The following is a 17,988-nucleotide window of genomic DNA, read 5'->3' as shown; positions in this document are numbered from 1 at the left end:
TTAGTTGAGGATATTAGTGCTCACACACAGTAACCAAGATGTTACTGACATGTTTAAGCAAGCTGTCATCCTCAGACGCTGGGTCCAGCTCGATGCTTTAGCAGACACACTCGACTCACTGTTGTGATCACCACCATGTCCCCGCCTTCAGGATCAGGCGGAACTTTGTGGGTCAGCACAGGTTCCTCGCAGGCAGAGGCAAGGAAGTGGCTTAGCGCCAGGGTCTGTGCAAGGCCACCCCCGAGTCGCGAATCTCTGACTCCCAGTGCCCAAATCTGTCCTCTCTGTGGGACACAGCGTTGAATAGGGCCCCCAGCTGGGCCAGCTTGCCCAAGTTCTCAGATGTCCCTTCTCACAAACCTTAATTTCTGATGGTATCTAGGCTGCAGGTTCGATTTTATCCTGAGTGTTCAAACAGGCAGTAAGCGTTTTTACGTTTGCATGTGCATTTATGAAATACGGATTTTGAGTTATGCTTATGTGTGGATGAAAGAAGACTGCAGTCCCAAGTTATATTTTAAATGCCTCGGTTTATTTCTCTGTGAAAGACACAAAGTTCCTACAGGCATTTGCCCTGGGTCATTATATTTAATATACACTTTTTAGGCACCTTTGCGTTGGGTTTTATGTCGGGAAGAGCTTTAGCTTGACACGGAAAGGGAAGTTTGGGGCTTGGGCCTTTTTTCAAGCCATCTTCAGAGCCTAGGGATGGCCCGCCCCACGCAGAGCCGGCTGCCGCGTCCTGGGGCCCCAGGGAACGTGGTGATTCCTTTGCGCCAGGAAGCCTAGCGCCCACAGTTGGCCATGGCCTCCGGCCCCTTGCTCTCCAGCCTCAGAATGGCAGGTGGCTGATGGTCACAGGGAACCAGTTCCCAGATAGCCACAAACAGGTGCACACATTTGCTGGGAGTGGCTGTCTCCTTCCGAGGGTTCCAGCACACACAGCGGTGGCCTCGGCTTTGCCAACCATGTGGCTTTCTCCAAAATGAGTGAGGTTGGCACATTCCTCCAGGGTTTTTTGAGGTCAGTAAAGAAAAACAACAGGCCATGCAAGGGGCTTGAGAACACCAAAAGGAATCACGGCCTGAAACATCGGTGCAGAGGCTGAATGTGGGCCCTGGGCCGCTGCGGCCAGAAAGCTGTCAGAGCCGGAGTGGGGGATACCTAAAGGAGAGGGTGGGCCTACCCAGATAAAATGCAATCAGATAAAAGGTGTTCTTCGTGTGAGAGCTGAATTCCCGCTGAAATGATGAAGAAAAGCAGTTTCTGGTCTGGTTACTGTGCGGGAGCAAGTGTTTGATTCTCTCTGGCGAGAACCTGGAGCAATCAGTCCCTCTTGGCAATTCTGGTCAAGTGCATCTTTAAGACAGCACTTCCACTGCCTTTAGAGTCAAGAATGTTCAGACAGGGTGAGTGCATCTACTGCTGGGGAAAGGCGGAGACATCCCCACCGGGGCCTGCTCACCTCCTGGCCCCTGTCAGGCCCTCCCTCTGGGTTCCAGATGGATCTGTCAGGGAAGCCCAGCCCCCTTTCTGCCCCTGGGGCTCAGTGGATCCACGTGGCCTCAGGCTCCAGGCAAATTCCCCAGCCAGGTTCTTCCAAGGGCGAACAAATGAACACTCAGCTACTGTCTGTCACTCAGATGTGGAGTCCTGCTTGGTCCTAAACAGTGCAAATGCCGGGATTAACTTTAGAATAACGTGCCCGTGTTTCCAGCACCTCGCTGCACCCACCAGCCAGATGGATCGGGTTTTCTGTGTGAATTACGTCACACAGAAGAATGCATAAAACTGGTATGTAGAGTGTAAGGGACAAATTGGATAATGCACGGGCACATAAGTACACCCAGTGAGGAATGTTGCTGTCAAACCTATAAAGAATTTTTATGAGTTTATTTGAGCCAAATTGTTGACAGTTGCCAGGAAGCAAAATCTCAACAGATTGAGATAATGCTCTGGAGAATGGCAGTTTTGCACCTTATTTATACATTACAATCAAAATAGGAGACGTAGCCCTAGCCAGTTTGCTCAATGGTTAGTGTCAGACTGAAGGGTCCCAGGTTTGATTCTGGTCAAGGGTACATACCTCGGTTGCAGGCTCAGTCCCTAGCCCCAGTGCTGGAGGCAACCGATTGATGTGCCTCTCTCACATTGATGTTTCTCTCTCTGTGTCTCTCCCCCTCCCTTCCAGTCTCTCTAAAAATCTATGGAGAAATATCCTTGGGTGAGGATTAAAAAAAAAGGAGGCGTAAGTGGGTCACATGAAATCCACTGGTGACGGATTAGGGAGGCGGGAGAAAGCAGCGCGGGGAACCCTCTGGGATTGGATAAGAAGTGAAATGATAGACACATGCTCCTTTTACACAGGCGGGTGCAGGACAGCCAGCAGTCAGCAGTTAACTCAGTGACAGGGAGGGGACTGTGGTCTCCGCAGGGTGCCTGTGCTTTGAGGGTCGGGAAAAAGGAAAATTACTCTGACATTCCAAAGACATGTTATGGTAAATCCAAAAAGACAATGGACAGGCTCAGTTAAGCTAAAGATTGACCTTTGTCAGGGAAGATGCCTGCCTAGGACGTGACTACCCACCAAAAACTGCTTTTAGCTGAAAAGTTTTAATTTCCGACCATCCTCTGAGGTTACTCTAGGTCTGAGTTTGTGCGGCCACCACACAGGCCTCCCCTGAGGCTGGCAGGTGAGCACGGGCCCCCTTTCGTCCACATTGCCCAGACCCCATTCCCTTCATTGTGTACTGCCCCCCCCGCCACCCCCCTCAATAAAACCCTCCTTCCCCAGAGGTGCTGACTCTACGGCACACACTTCTGGTTTTGCTTTCTACGCGTACCACCTACGTCCTCTGCAGGTTCATTCTGCTTGTTTTGGAACTTGGTGTACATGGCATGGTGATGTAAGTGGTGTTTTGGCTCTTGCTTCTTTGCTTAATATCTGTGAGGTTCCCCATGCTGTGTGCAGCTCCTCCACGGTGTGATCGCACTGCAGTTTGTCATTTCCACTGCTGGGGACTATTTGGGCTGTTTCTTTGATTTGTCTCATTGTGAACCGTGCCGCTGTAAACCTCACTCCTTGGTGTAAGTCTCTCTAGGAGTATCCGTAGGGAAGGATCCCGGGTCCTAGAGAATGCAGATGTCCACAGTGAGCGCACCAGTTGCCCTACCACTAGCTCTGGATGCGAGTTCCTCTTGCCCATCTTCACGTAAACTAGTATGGGCAGAGTTCTGCACGTTTGGTGGTCAGGTGCATAATGGTGATCCTGTAGGGTGTGTATGCGTTTTCCTGTGTTCTGAGGAGGCGGAAGCCTGGCTTCTGTGTCGGCCATTTGGATTTTCCCTGCTTGTTGGAAGGGTTAACCAACTTTCCTGGCAGGCTGCTATTTCACCCGTCTTTGGGTCCTGTTGGAGCTCTCCCTTCTAGGGTTACAGCTGTGTCCGCAGCTCAGTTGCTTCGATATCCGGGGTGGCTTGTTTGAAATGGGTTACTGAATGGGTTCCTATAGGAAAGTAATGTTTTATATTCATAAGGAAAGTATGTCTTGTAATAGCACAAATAGCCAAGTTTGGAAGAATAATAAGAACCTTTTTCTAATAAAACGAAATAAAGTTGTGTTATTTGCTGAGAATGAAATAATTTGGGATGGTCTTGATTTCACATTTGTCAAAATTATTTGTGTCTCTTTTGTTCAGGCACTGCTGACAATTTGAGACTGTTAATAAATTTTCTAAAACTAGAAACCAAGTAGATAAGCTGAGAAGGCCTCTCTCCATGCCTTCTTTACTAAGAGTTTATGTCAGAAATTGCAGAGTAATAGTGGTGGTCTGCTAGTATTTTTTATATGGCCTGAGCAATGTTTTAGGTTTGGTTTCTTTTCTTTTTTTTGGGGGGGTGGGGGGGAAAGGGGTTTGATTTGTTTTTTAGTTGAGACAATATTTTACAATTCAGATAACCTATATAATAAAAGCCTAATATGCAAAGTGTCCCTTCGACCGGGAGTTTGACCACTCGCTATGATGTGAGCTGACCACCAGGGGGCGGCGCAGAACATGGCAGTTGTCGGTGACAAGGCGCTGGCAGCGGGTGTCAGTGGAGGTGCTGCCGGCCCCAATGGGCTTCCGGGTGAGCTGGGCCGCAGCCGCCAGGACCGCAAGGGCCAGTCGGGCTCCCATGGGTTTGCACAGGAGCCGGTCTGTGAGGCCGGCCGGGAGAGCGTGCGCTGCCTGCCCGGCTTCCATGCAGCGCCGCTGTCTGTCCCAGAGGCCCACGCTGCGCCCCAGCCCACGGCGCCCGGCCGCGCTCACTGCATCTCCATGTGGGGACTCAGGCTCTATGACTCAGGCGGAGGGGGGCACGCGAGGGCCCAGGGGCCCAGGTGCTGCCCAGGGCCCAGAGGTCAGCTGGGACCTGCCCTTCCACACCAGATGCTTGCGCTTTGCTCGCTGGCGAGGCCTAAGGTCCGCACCTGTGCACGAATTTCGTGCACTGGGCCTCTAGTCTATATATATAAAAGCCTAAGCAACCATTATGACCGGACGACCAGACAACTGGCTGGTAGCTATGACATGGACTGACCACCAGGGGGCGGACGCTCAACACAGGAGCTGCCCCCTGGTGGTCAGTGTGCTCCCACAGCCAACCTCCTGCTATCACTCCCCCAGGCTGGCCGGCCCCAATCGGCCCCAATCACTGGCCAGGCTGAGGGACCCCCACCATGCATGAATTCGTGCACCGGGCCTCTAGTCTCACATAAAGCTCTGGGATTTTGCCTTATTTTTTAAAATATGCAATCAACAGTGGATCCATATTCGCACAGGGCAGCAATTTCCTGGATCTGAGTGGTGGCTCCTTGCCAGCCATGGCGTCTGGTCGCTGTTCCCCGGTATCTAAAATCCCCTTCTCTCACAGTAGTAGAATTTTTAGTTAGCCCTGATGTGCCTCAGATAAAGACTACACATCCAGTGTCCCTTGCAATCAGGAGTAGCTGTGTCCTCTGGCCCGTGAGGTTAGAGAAAGTGGTGACTTCATCATATGACACGGCTTCCACATGCTGGGTGGCGTGCGTACACTTACTACATACTCGCTAAATGGATGAGTGACCTGATGGTAAAGGCAGCGCCTCCTGTAGTGAGGTTTTGATTGCTACAAAAGGAACTAAATACAAAGAATGAGTGAGTGCTGGGCTGATAAAGTTCCCGCGGACCCAGAAGAAAACACACGTGTGGCTTGTGGTGATGATTAATAGAAAAGAGTTGTCCTTCCTCACTGTTTTAGAACATATCCATGTATGTAGCCCCCATAAAAAACTGACAAGCCAACTTCTTTAAAAAGGAAGTGGGATTTGAAGTACAGAGCATAAAAGAAATGATTGAGAAAAATAAATACCATTACTGGGAGTTGACAGGTGACCTTTCATAGGAATAAATTGGATTGTGATATATTTTGGTTTTCAGGAAGCCCAAACCAGTTTCCCAAGATTGTCATTGTGGGTAGGCCATACTGCTCAGATTTCAATGAATGGAGAGATTGATCTTCTGTAAGAACAGGCGCCAAGGGACTTTACTTCCTGCAGCAGTTTGTGAAGCCGGATCTCTCACCTGTAGGAAGGGCCATGAACCTGGTTTTGAAAGGAAATGCTGGCAGGTGCAGAGCTTGGTGTCTCCAGCAGGGGGCGCTCGGCTGTGTCCCACTGGGAGATGGGCAGCCTAGGGACAGTTGGCTCCGTGGGTTCCGGGGTTGCCCAGGGCCTGGTCAAGAAGCTTGGAAACCAGAATCAGAAAACGAGCTTCTGTAGACAGAGGAGAATCACTTACCCCAAACCTGACCACGTGACATAGTGACCACGTGACTTCCTAATCCAGTGTGGGCCAGACAGACCTGTCCACAGGCCATGCGTGGTCCCGTCCCATCCCGGTAGCAGTGGGTGTGTGAGTGCTGAATGAGTGCTCCCCGGGGGAGAGTCACTCTGGGTTCAGTGTTTGCTCCTCCAGTGGGGGGTTCATCTCTTTCACTATCATGATTCACGTCGGGGCAAGCCCCAGGGAAGCTAATGTAAATGCCTCAGTGATGGAATTTAAAGCTAATGGGTTCTGCATTTTCATTGTAATTAGGAGTGAGGGTGACTATGCCTGGCAAGAGAGGAGGATGTTTATGTCCGCCGGCACTCTAGGACCCGCTCTGGGGGTCTGTCAGGGAATCGGGAATTAGGATAGAATGGTTCTGGTCTTGGCCTTTAGAGTCAAACAGACTGGCTTTGCCTTCTGGCCTCTTCACGCGCGTAGCAGCTGTGAGACACTGAGCAAGTGGCTTAGTCTCTCCGACCCTCACACTCACACCTGTGCAGCGAGGGTAATAATAGTCCCTACTGCTTGGGAAGAGCTGCGATGAGACGTATGTGAGGTAGAAACATGGTGCCTGGCTCCGTAACTCTCCACAAAGAACACGAAGGTACAACGCGGTGGAAAGGAGGGGAGTTCCTGATCCCCAGCGGGTGAGCACCAGTTTGCTCAGGATTGTGAGTAGCTGCTTGGGGACTTGTCCTGGGCTCTGACAGGCCCTGGAGAGCCCTGCCCGCTCCTCCTAGACTACCTCCTTGAGTGGCTGGGGCAGAAGAGAGCATTTGCCCTCATACAGTGCAGGCCCAACCAGCTCTCCCTGCTCTCCCTTCCGTGAAATTCCATGAGACCACACCCTTCTCTTTTGATCAGCAGAATTTTGCCATTTTAAATAATTAGGTAACAGCTGACCTCTCGTGGGTGCATTTCAGTTCACTTGATGCAATGTCAGCGATGCCCTGGGTTGCCTTGGAAATGCATTTTCACATCATCTATTCCAGTGATTTCTCATCACAGCTCTTCCCATGCAGTAGGTACTGTTATTACCCTCGTTGTGCAGGTGCGGGTGGTTAGAGTATAAGAAAATAATATGAGGTCTACCTAGATCTTTTTATTGCAATGATATCTAATGTAAAGTCTACATAAACCTTTTTACTGCAGTGATATCTAATATAAAAAATGGGCAATACTGTGTGAATGGTTTTATGATAACCAGTATTCCAATATAGTGAATATTATGTATCCACCAAAGATAATTATGAGGCTACTATAGAAAGGTGGAGAAAGTATTTAACAAAATTTGAAAAATGCTATATCAAAATAGAATATGAAATGTGCACAATATAATAATTCCGTAATAATAGAGATGCATACAGGAAATATGTAGTGAAAACAGCTACAAGTTTATGAGGAGAATAAGGAAGATGGGGTTAAGGTAGCTTAATATGATTATTTAAACTTTTTCATCTTTTTAAACTTTATAATATCAAATGACGTGGGGGTTGTCAAATTAAGGGCTAGCTCTGGGGCCTTGTGTGTGCTGACAACGTTTAATGGAGCCCCGTGTGCTGTAGCTGTTTTTCAGGCCTCATCTGGTGACTAGCTTGGATAATGTTGTCGGTAACCATGACTGACATTACTGTATTCCTCTTCTTTTTAGTGATGAAAATGCCAGGAAAGATTTAAGGACACTCTCAGCCTTCCCAACCAGAACTCTTCAGGAGCATCCGTCCCTTGCTTACTGGTAAGCCAGAGCAAGGCAGCCGGTGACCCGGCCTGTCACACCTCCATGAGAACAGCAGGCTTTTCGGGAGATTAAACGAAATATAAGTGAAGACAGTATCCAATTGCCCATCAGTGTGTCAGAGTCACCGTAAGTAGACGGTGGTCCTTTCAGTGGAAGGATCTTCTCACGGTTCCCCGGAAATCATTGTACCAAGAGCAGAGTCATTGTCAAGAGCAGCCGGCTGCGTGCCATCTTGCTGCGTGGGGAAGGGCCTGCGGAGGGCGCTGTGGTGAGCACAGTGCCGGTGGGTGGGTGACACGGCCTGGCCTGCATCTGGCCGAGTGCAGGGGAACTGCTATAAACTGCAGAGTGCCCTGGCAGAGGTTTTCTTAATAACCGGAAATAGTTTCCTCTGTGGCCAGAAGTCGGTGTATATTTTGAATTACTTTATTTGGTTGTGTTTTAATGAATCCATAAGTACCCATTTTTCACATAACATTTTTTCTATAAAGGTACTTTTTTCCCCCTTTGAATTACTTACATCCATTACCTGTAAATATATTTTTCTTGGTTGAAGGCTCCAAATCCTAAAGATGGTTTTCTTTCCCACTAAAAACTGATTACAAGATAAATAGTCAACATTAATAGCGTTAGTAGGAAAGCTGAACACAGTTCCCCAGTAAGCAGTGAACGTGAGTACTGAGGCTGCGTTGCATCCTCAGTCTGGAACCTTCTAAACGAACCATCATTAAGTAATAGTGTTTTAGGAAAGAAAGAAAAAAGACCAATGGCTATTGATTACCAGAAGTAGAGAGAAAAACATTTACTCGCCTAGCTTCTGGCTGAAACTACCTGTCTGAAAGGAGGGCACAATAGCTGGATGATGTCCCAGGTTGCTGAACTTCAGCCTGTTCCTCCCCAGTGAGGTCAACATTTCATCCTAGGACAATAATGAAGGATTTTCTCCCAAAACACTGTGTCCCCACGTAGTGACAATAGAGTATTTTAGATTGAACGCGGACTCAGAAGCAGTTTTAATTCTTTCTAGATCTCTCTGAATAATGTAAGGAAACTGTCTTGAATACCTAACACCCACTGAGCCCTCTTTACTAACACTATTTTGAATTTATTATATTTCACTCAGTTATGACAATGGATATTAGTTTTTCATTTGATAAATTGATATTATGTTTCTTTTTCTAGTAAATTAAGTTTTAAAAAATACTAAATTTTATGAATACATGATATATTAATATTAATGTTAATAATAACATGTTAGTGTTATTAAATTATATGGATACATTATATAAAACATAAGTTAAAAAATCGTGACGAGGTAGTCAAATGTCTGAGGTTTGAACCCTCCAGGAGCCATGTCTACAGAAACGTCAGCTTCTCTCCCAGCCAGTGGGATGGCCTTCCTTCTGGAGTTCCTCAACAGCCACCCGAGGGGCTGGTAACGAGTCTGTGTCCCATGTAATCATGCGTCGCCATCTCCTTGTTTTGCAGTGAGGACAGGGTGATTGAGCATTATTTGAAAACCAGAGGTCTGACCCGCGGCCAAGCTGTGGTCCAGTAAGTACCCTTCTTTCCTCTGGCTTAGACTTCAGTGAATGTCTTCTGTCTACAGAAGCCTCTGGCACGATTTCTGCTGTGTGGTTTGTGTGTATGTTGTCCTCATCTGATTACACATCTCTTACCATGAGTTATAAAATGTCTTGGCTCGTTCCATATTTGTGTCATCAGTTCAGATGCTATCAGTGTCAGGCAGGTAACAAAACGGAGAAATATAGGCCAAGTGTGGGGCGATAAGGAATGGTGGGGACTGTGGTGAACCGGAGGGCTTTTGCCCTGGGCAGAGCTACTCAGCTTCAGAATTCATGCATAGTGTTACCAGATCTTCTGATGTTTTCCAAGGAAAGCTGGAACTTCTGGTTTTTAAATCCCATTTTAAACATTGCAAACTAATTTTAAGAAAATTTTAATACAACGTGAGCCTAACACCCTGCCTGGAGGCCACGTTTGGTTGCCAGGTTTGTGACCCTGCTTCCGGTGGAACACAGTGTTGGTGTTAGATAAGCTGTTTCTTCACGCTACCGAGAAAGGCCATGTTGATATATTTCTGCACTTTCCACTCTTAGAGTTACCATCCATTTATTAAGAATAGTTCACAAGGGGCCCTGGCTGGGTAGCTTAGTTGGTGAGAGTGGCATCCCGATATGCCAAGGTTGCAGGTTCAGTCCCCAGTCAGGGCCATACAAGAATCAACAAATGGCCCTGGCCAGTTGCTCAGTGGTTAGAGCTTGTGGACCAAAGGCTCTCAGGTTTGATTCCCCATACCTGGGTTGTGGGTTCAATCCCTGGCCCCAGTCGGGCGGGAGGCAACCAATGGAAGTGTCTCTCTCACATTGATGTTTCTCTCTCTCTCTCTCTCTCTCTCTCTCTCTCTCTCTCTCTCCCTCTCTCCCTCTCTCCCTCTCTCCCTCTCTCCCTCTTTCCCTCTCTCCCTCTCTCTTCCTCCCTCTCTCTTCCTCTCTCTCCCCCTTCCGCCTTTCCTTCCACTCTCTGTAAAAAAAGCAATGGAAAAAATATCCTCGGGTGAGGATTAATTAAAAAAAAAAAAAAATCAACCAATGAATGCATAGATAGATGGAACAACAAATCAATGTTTCTCTCTCAAAAAAAAAAAAAAATCGTTCACAAGCTACATTAAAATTTTAGAATTATAAAATCTAAATTTCTCTCTAATAAAAGGGTAATATGCAAATTAACCATCACTCTGCTACATAAGCCACGCCCACCAGCCAATCGGAGTGAGTATGCAAATTAACCCCAGCCAAGATGGCTACCATTGGGTTTCCCTGGCAACAGAAGAAGCTAAGCTTTCCACATACTCTGGCGGGCCCAGGCCTCCACTCAAGGATACAAAGTTTCAATTATAGAAGGTAAACAAAATTCACGGATCCAGCAGGAGGCTTGGCTCCGCTCCAGGCTACAAAGTTTCAATTGTAGAAGGTAAATAAATTCCAGATACCAGGGCCTCTGCTTGGGTCACCAAGGGCTTGGCTGGCCTGCAAACCACCACAGGCCCCTTGCTCAGGCCTCTCCACACCCCAAGGGAACCCCAACCTGATCCAGGACACCCTTCAGGGCAAACCAGCTGGCCCCCACCCGTGCACCAGGCCTCTATCCTCCTATCTAATAAAAGAGTAATATGCAGATTGACCATCAATCCAACACACAATATGGCTGCCCCCATGTGGTCAAAGATCCTGCCCCTATGTGGACACAGGATGGCCACCACATGATGGCCAGCAGGGGAGGGCAGTTGAGAGGCACCAGGCCTGCAAGGGAGGGCAGTTGGAGGCAATCAACCCTGCAGGGGATGGCAGTTAGGGGTGACCAAGCCAGCAGAGGAGGGAAGTTGGGGGCAATCAGGCTGGCAGGGGAGCAGTTAGGCGTCGATCAGGCTGGCAGGAGAGTGGTTAGGGGGTGATCAGGCGGGCAGGCAGAAGTGGTTAGAGGCAATCAGGAAGGCAGGCAGGCGAGCAGTTGGGAGCCAGCAGTCCTAGATTGTGAGAGGGATGTCCAACTGCCCGTTTAGGCCCGATCCCACTGGGCAGTTGGACATCTCTCAAGGGGTCCCAGATTGGAGAGGGTGTAGGCTGGGCTGAGGGACACCCCCCCCTTCATGCACGAATTTCATGCACCGGGCCTCTAGTATAATTATAAAAACTAATGATGCATTTTTTGTATAATAATTGCAATAACTTTTATGGCCATAAAAGTTTAAAAAACAAAACACTACTGAATATAGGTCAGGGCATGTGAGAACTGAAATTTCCCCTGTATCCCTACATCTTACAGTAATCTCCTTTGTTGTTATTTTGTTTTGTTTTGATTTGAGAGTGAGAGAGAGAGGAAGGGGGGAGAGAGATAGAGAGACAGAAACATTGATTTGTTGTTCCACTTTTTTATGCATTCATTCGTTCATTCTTGTATGTGCCCTGACTGGGGATTAAACTCGCAACCTTGGTGTATCGGGACGACACTCTAACCAACTGAGCTCCCTGGCCAAGGCCATACTAATCTCCTTTTTATCATAACACACTTTCTGTGATCTTCAAGGTGAAAAGCAGAAGTTAGCTGTCCTGAATCCTTGATATCTTAAGTCATTGTGCCAATTTTCTGAAATGAAATAAAGAAATACAGGAGTAACAATGTCCCTGAGGGATTTAAGGTTAGGCTAATCAGCAGATTATGGAGTCTCCTTGTTTAAATGCAGAGTCATTTTATTTCCCCTGGTCATCATCACTGTGGCGCCACATAGGAGACTGTCCAACTTGGTAGTTAAGGCTCTGGACCAGAGGTGGGGAACTGGACAGCCTGTGGGCCGTGTAAGGCCCGCAGAACCATTTGGCCTGGCCCTGCCACGGCACTAGGGGTGAGTTAATTACATGTTTGACCAAATACAGCAGGCTGATTTTCTTTTTGTTGTTGTTAATCCTCACCCGAGGATATTTTTCCATTGATTTTTTAGAGAGCATGGAAGGGAGGGGGAGAGACACAGAGAGAGAAACATCGATGTGAGAGAGACACGTTGATTGGTTGCCTCCCGAATGTGCATGTTGGGGGCTGGGGATCGAGCCTGCAACCAAGGTATGTGCCCTTGACCGTAACTGAACCCGGGACCCCTCAGTCCCAGGGCTGACACTCTATCTACTGAGCCAAACTGGCTAGGGCTAGTAAGCTAATTTTTAAGTTGATAATTTTGTTTGGCTGGTGAATGATATTATTGACCTTAGCACATTTCCCTAACCTCTTATGTTCATTTACATGTAGGCTATTTGCTTTTAAAAATCACCAAATTATTGGTTACAAAGTCCAGAGCAATTAATCTTCAAATACCATTAACAAATCCCATCAAACTGGAATCTCAATTCTTTGTAGGCCGAGAGACAGTCTTACACAATTTAGTCCACTCCAGAAAGCCTTAGAGGTACACAGTAAATACTTGTTGAATTAAAAATAGCAATGGTAGCACTATTGCTTTAATTTTTACTTGGGGTGGGGGAGTGGGCGTATTTTTAAAAATCAGGTTTTCATACAATAAACTTTTCCCTTTTTAAGTGTATATTTCTGAGATTTTTGACTTAAGAGTTGAATATATATTTCTAAGAGTTTACCACAATCAATAATACATGGAATAGCTTTATTTTTTACTTATTATGAGAATGACCCGAAAGTTGACTCTCATTGCTTTGCATTATTAGGTGCTTAGTGTAAGAAATACTTGCAATTTGAATGTATAATACAGTACAATATGCTTCTAAGCCATAGAAATCTTAATATGCAGAAAATAACATTTCCTATAGCTTTTTTAAATTCAAGTTTTCTAAGTAATGTCCTAATATTTTCTACTTTAGTCAAAGACACTTAAAATGAGAAATGTCGATATAAATTGTATTTCTTTCAATCACTTTCCCCAGAAGGGCCCCCTATTTTAGTAAGAGGTTATAATATATTCATTTTCCACAGATATATGAAAATAGTAGAAGCTCTACCGACCTACGGAGTCCATTATTACGCAGTAAAGGTAAGTGTTTCTACATGCAAGGCTTTCATGATGCCCATGTCACTCTGTGAGTCAGTGAACACCAGCTTTCTAAAATTGTATAAATCAATATGCATATATATGTAAGTTATCTAGAAATTTGAGCATTGAGAATAAGATTGACTTTCTTAAGGGAAAAAAAGCCAGGTATCTTGTCATTTTTCGCAAATTATAAAGCATATTTTTGCCAAATACTTGCTATGTTCAAATGTTTTCCCAAAGCCTCTGTTAGTCCTCAGATCATTCTCTGTCACATCTGTCCTATTAGCTATTCCTACTTATTTTTTTCCTTTCCAGTTGTTTACCTTTCTGATGCCACCAGAAATTCATTAGATAGTGCCTTTATGTGAGAGCCATGCACTCACATTGTCGTGTCAGTAGCTTCATAAAATCCTCACAGGCTTTGCAATTCAATTTTCCATCAGTACGCTTTGTGTTTGTGTAGTGTTTGTAGATGTTTATAAGCAGGGAGAGAGTGACTAAGGAGTATTGTGAGGTGAGAAGAGATAAAGCAGGTTAAGAAGGGAGTGCTGTTTGAAAGCAGAATAGTTTTATAATTGATCAATCTTGAGTGACTCTTCAAATTCCAACAATGTTTACAATTCAAAATGGTGGAGAATTGGATAATAAATGCCTGCATAATGGGGACACCCTGTACTAAATATGTGTACTAATGCAACTTTAATTTCTACTGATTCCTAGTTTGTTTGCATATAGATATATGTTCCAGCCTAAGTTTTTCTTTCCTTATGTCAATACACCCTATGCTTTTCAAGACCTAAAAGATAAATTTATGAAAAAAAACTCTCCCCTCCCCATGTGTACCTCACAGGCATTATTCAAACATCCTGTTTTTCAGTATTCCCATGTTCACTGTTAATGTATTACAAACATCAGGATTTAGAACCACTTTTTACATCTTTGGAAACTTCCCTGACCTTTATAGCTGGTTACTAATCAAGAGAACAAAGAGCTTTCCTTCTTTCTTTCTTTTTTAAATAGATAACTGCTTTGTACTTTGGATTAATTCTTAGTTGAATTACCTACATTTCATTTCTTCTCCAAATGTTTAATCCAAACAGTAATGCTTCGGTCTCTTTGATGGTATTAATAGTATTGGTCTGTTTTGACGTAAAGGTCTTATTTGAAGAAACTGTAAGAAGGCATTTTAATAACAAGTTAGGTTCTTAAGTACTGTTTTGTTTACCGAGACAGCTTTACTTTGACTTGCGGATACTTGTTAAAGGCTGGGCCTGGTGAGCGCCTGGCCACCTCCAGACGACTTAACAATTAGGTCTTGGTTCTCATGCTTTTCCGTCTTCCAGGATAAACAAGGACTTCCTTGGTGGCTTGGAATCAGCTATAAAGGAATTGGCCAGTATGACTTACAAGATAAAGTGAAACCTCGGAAAGTAAGTGTGAATCACTTCAGACTCTTAGGAGCCCCTTGAGCTGTTGAAGGGCTGGGAGCGTTGCTTTAGGGGCACCGAACCGTCTTGGGCAAAATCGTTGGTTGGTGAAGCGGTGGGTTCAGGGAAGGCTCCGGTTACGCGTGAAGTGTACGCAGAGATGAACTCTGATCACAGCCTAGTTCACAAGTGCATGCAAGGAGGTTTCTGTCTGAAGTTAGGATGAACACTCCCTTCTTCATTTATTAATTTTATATTTGCACATACATATAGATGCATATTTAATTGGGTGGATAAACAAGACGGATTAATTGTGAAGACATAAATCAAAATTTCTCGTGCCATTACCTCTCAGTAATGTGGTTATGTGTGATCCTTTTAATGCTCTTGCTATTTTTGCTTACCTTTGTTTCACAATTTTCCACACTAAACATGTATGTTTTTTGTAAAGAAAAGTAAGTTATCTGCTGTTTCGTAAAGGGTCACATTCTGTCGGGTTTGGGTTTTCCAGAGCTAATCAGTGACATTATTTTCAGTTTGAAATTGGATCATGAAGTTGTTTCTCTCGGCCCAAGCACAAGCAGACAGTGCGTGCTGCCTGGGTGAGAACTGGTGAGTCCATATGGAAAGCCGTCGGCTGCCCGGCCTGTCAGTATCCTAAGGACTTAAAGGCTTACTCGGGCCTTTCTGTAAGTGTCCTTTCCGCTTCCATCGGTGCTCACCATCTTCCTTGCAGTTGAGAGAAAAAGTAAAGCTTATTTTCTCCCCATTTTATGGTGGTGAAACTGATGCAGACAACACAACAGGGTGGGCGGGGCCACCACAGCCCTTCCGTGCCTGGCCAGCTCTCCGCTCAGACTGGTTGGGCACTGAGGCTTAGCCAAAAGCACCAGTACAAGTATTAGGGCATTGTTTTACAACCAGAAGCAGGCCAGTGAGAGCAGGAAGTCCTTTTCGGTCCCCTGACCCGTGATGACCGGTGTCAGAGGAGTGTCTCAGACGGTGCGTGTACACTTCCTCAGTGTGTGTGCTGAGCTTTTCCAGCGAAAAAGAAAGCTGGCTGCACACTGACCCATACTCCATCTCATTTCTTCAGGTTTTACACAGTCTCTTTTCCCTCTTTGTAAAGCGCCTAGTGTTCCGTTATGAGGAAACAACGTATTTAACCAACTCCCTTTCGATGCCTATTATGGTGTTCCCATTGCAGGAGGGTGGGCTGGAGCTGAGTCCCAGCCACGGAAACAACGTACCCCTAGTTTATCTATTTTATCAGATCAAATTATGACAGGTCATGTTTCTTAAGGTAGTTGTGCTGACATATTTTTTGGTAATTTATTTCTCCCTTTAATTTTACTTTAAGAAATAACATGCAGCCCTAGCCGGCTTGGCTCAGTGGATAGAGCGTCGGCCTAGGGACTGAAGGGTCGCAGGTTCGATTCCAATTAAGGGCACATGCCTGGTTTGTGGGCTCGATCCCCAGTAGGGGACATGCAGGAGGCAGCTGATCAATGATTCTCTCTCATCATTGAAGTTTCTATCTCCCTCTCCCTCTCCCTCCCTCTCTGAAATCAATAAAAATATATCTCTTAAAAATGAAAGAAATAACATACAGGAGTCTTGCTGGTTTTTGAAATTTGCATGTAAAATATAACTTCAGTTGGCTCACAAGTCATTTCTTAGCTAATGTGGCTGATGAAGTTGAGCTTCCCACCGCCTGCACATGCTTCCCCTGAACACAGCCGCCCCCCTCCCCCCGCCACACACACACACACACACACACACACACACACACACACACACATAACGGGACCGGAATGAGCACAGCGAGCAGTGCAGTTGGTCTCTCTGGCTTGCTCGTGAGTCACAGGCCTTTCTTTCCTTTCACAGTTTCATAGAAATGGGTAAATATTGTTTGACACGGACCATAATCAGGTGTGCTTATTCATTCCAGAGCCTAGACAAGGGTCAGTAGCCACTTCCTTTTCTCAATTTGCAGAGTTTTCCTGTTTCACTTACAAGACAAGCCATCCCGCTCAACCCTCGACGGGCCATCTGTGTTCATCGCTGTCTTGCCCTCCCCTTCTGGGTTACTTAAGCCGTGTCCACTCTGTGCCATTGTTTGCCTCCTCCTTTCTTCCTGTTAAACCTGACAGTGGGCTTGGCTTTCGTATCTTTATTTTTCCACAGCCCAACAATTTAAGGGCTTATTGAAGGGAGGCTGTTTTACGAGTCCCTGCCCTGGCCCAGTTGGCACAAATGGAAAAGGCATCCCTTAAAGAGCTGTGAGAGCAGACTCATACAAGGACCGCGCTCCAGCTGTTTGCATGGACCCGTGCGCAGCCACCGGGCGCGAATGCAGGTCAAATTGGCCAACTGGAATGAAACAAAGGCTGGAATGGGAGGCCTTGGACATGCTCAGCCTCTTGAACCGCATGCCTGCCGTAATTATACGGGCTGAAAACAGGCCAGAAGGAGGGAGATTTGCCAATCACAAGAGATGCCAAAAGGCTGCTTTGAAAAGGGGTTGGTCCAAGATCCACAGGCTGAGCCGTGTGTCCTTTGCACATCCTGTCTGTCAGTGCTAGCCTAGGAGTGTGGGGCCTGTGTGTCTTCCCGCCGAGAACACCAGCAGGCGCCCTTCGGGTATTCTGACTGTCGGGCCTTTGCCTGTCATGGCCGAGCTGCTTTCGGTTCCGTAGTAGAACGGTGAAGGGAAGAGTTTGGGGAGCAACCCAAAGCCTGTCTCCGGCGTCTGTTTGCTGGGTAGCCTCGGACATGTTGCTGCCTCTCTCTTTAGACGCAGTTTCCTCCTCTGCACAGTGGTAATGCCACCCAACGCCCAGGGCGGCTGTGAGAATGAAGTGAGATTACACAGCCATCACTCAGTAACCGGTAGCTGTTAGGGAGGGGGAGACGCAAGAGAAGGAGGGAGAAGCACTCTTGGGTCACTGTTTGGATAGACGATGAGCCAACATTGCTACAGACCCACAGCCCTTACGCTCCACCACTGGCCCACCCTCAGAGTTTGTGGGTTTTTTCAGAGGCTGGTAAGCACTCTGCCTCTCCCAGTTCATTAGCAACAATGCCCTAATGCATGATGCAGATTAAGAGAAAATTAAAAATTGTTAAATTACAAGCCACAAAAAGTCAGGGTATTAAAAATCCAGGTCATAAGCAGTTTTTCTTTTGAATCCTCCCTTGGTGCAAGGCAAGGCAGTGAGGAGCACAGGACGGCCCGTTTAGGGCTGAGCGGGACGGCTTGTCTTGTGAGTGAAACATGTCCCTGCGAACTCGTAGGGAGTGTGAAAGCACACCAGAACGCCACTGCATTTCAGATGCAGAACATTCGGACTTAAAAATGATGAAGTTTCACTGTAAAAAGAAAACGCGCAGACTTG

The 17,988-nt window shown here is 46.3% G+C and overlaps 1 protein-coding gene across 1 annotated transcript in view; it reads left to right on the top strand.

The window, feature by feature from the left end:
• FRMD4B (FERM domain containing 4B) overlaps positions 1-17,988 on the top strand; it is a 174,335-nt gene that overhangs the window by 125,712 nt on the left and 30,635 nt on the right. The window contains exons 8-11 of the mRNA XM_008154153.3: positions 7,502-7,585; positions 9,077-9,142; positions 13,106-13,163; positions 14,507-14,593. Of these exons, the coding sequence (XP_008152375.2) occupies positions 7,502-7,585; positions 9,077-9,142; positions 13,106-13,163; positions 14,507-14,593 (295 nt within the window). The remainder of the gene's footprint in view (positions 1-7,501; positions 7,586-9,076; positions 9,143-13,105; positions 13,164-14,506; positions 14,594-17,988) is intronic.

Source organism: Eptesicus fuscus, chromosome 18, assembly GCF_027574615.1.
Source record: "Eptesicus fuscus isolate TK198812 chromosome 18, DD_ASM_mEF_20220401, whole genome shotgun sequence".
In the NCBI taxonomy this organism is placed as follows: Eukaryota; Metazoa; Chordata; class Mammalia; order Chiroptera; family Vespertilionidae; genus Eptesicus; species Eptesicus fuscus.
The sequence above is the reverse complement of the archived record's forward strand: the minus strand, read 5'-3'. Positions and strand labels throughout refer to the sequence as shown.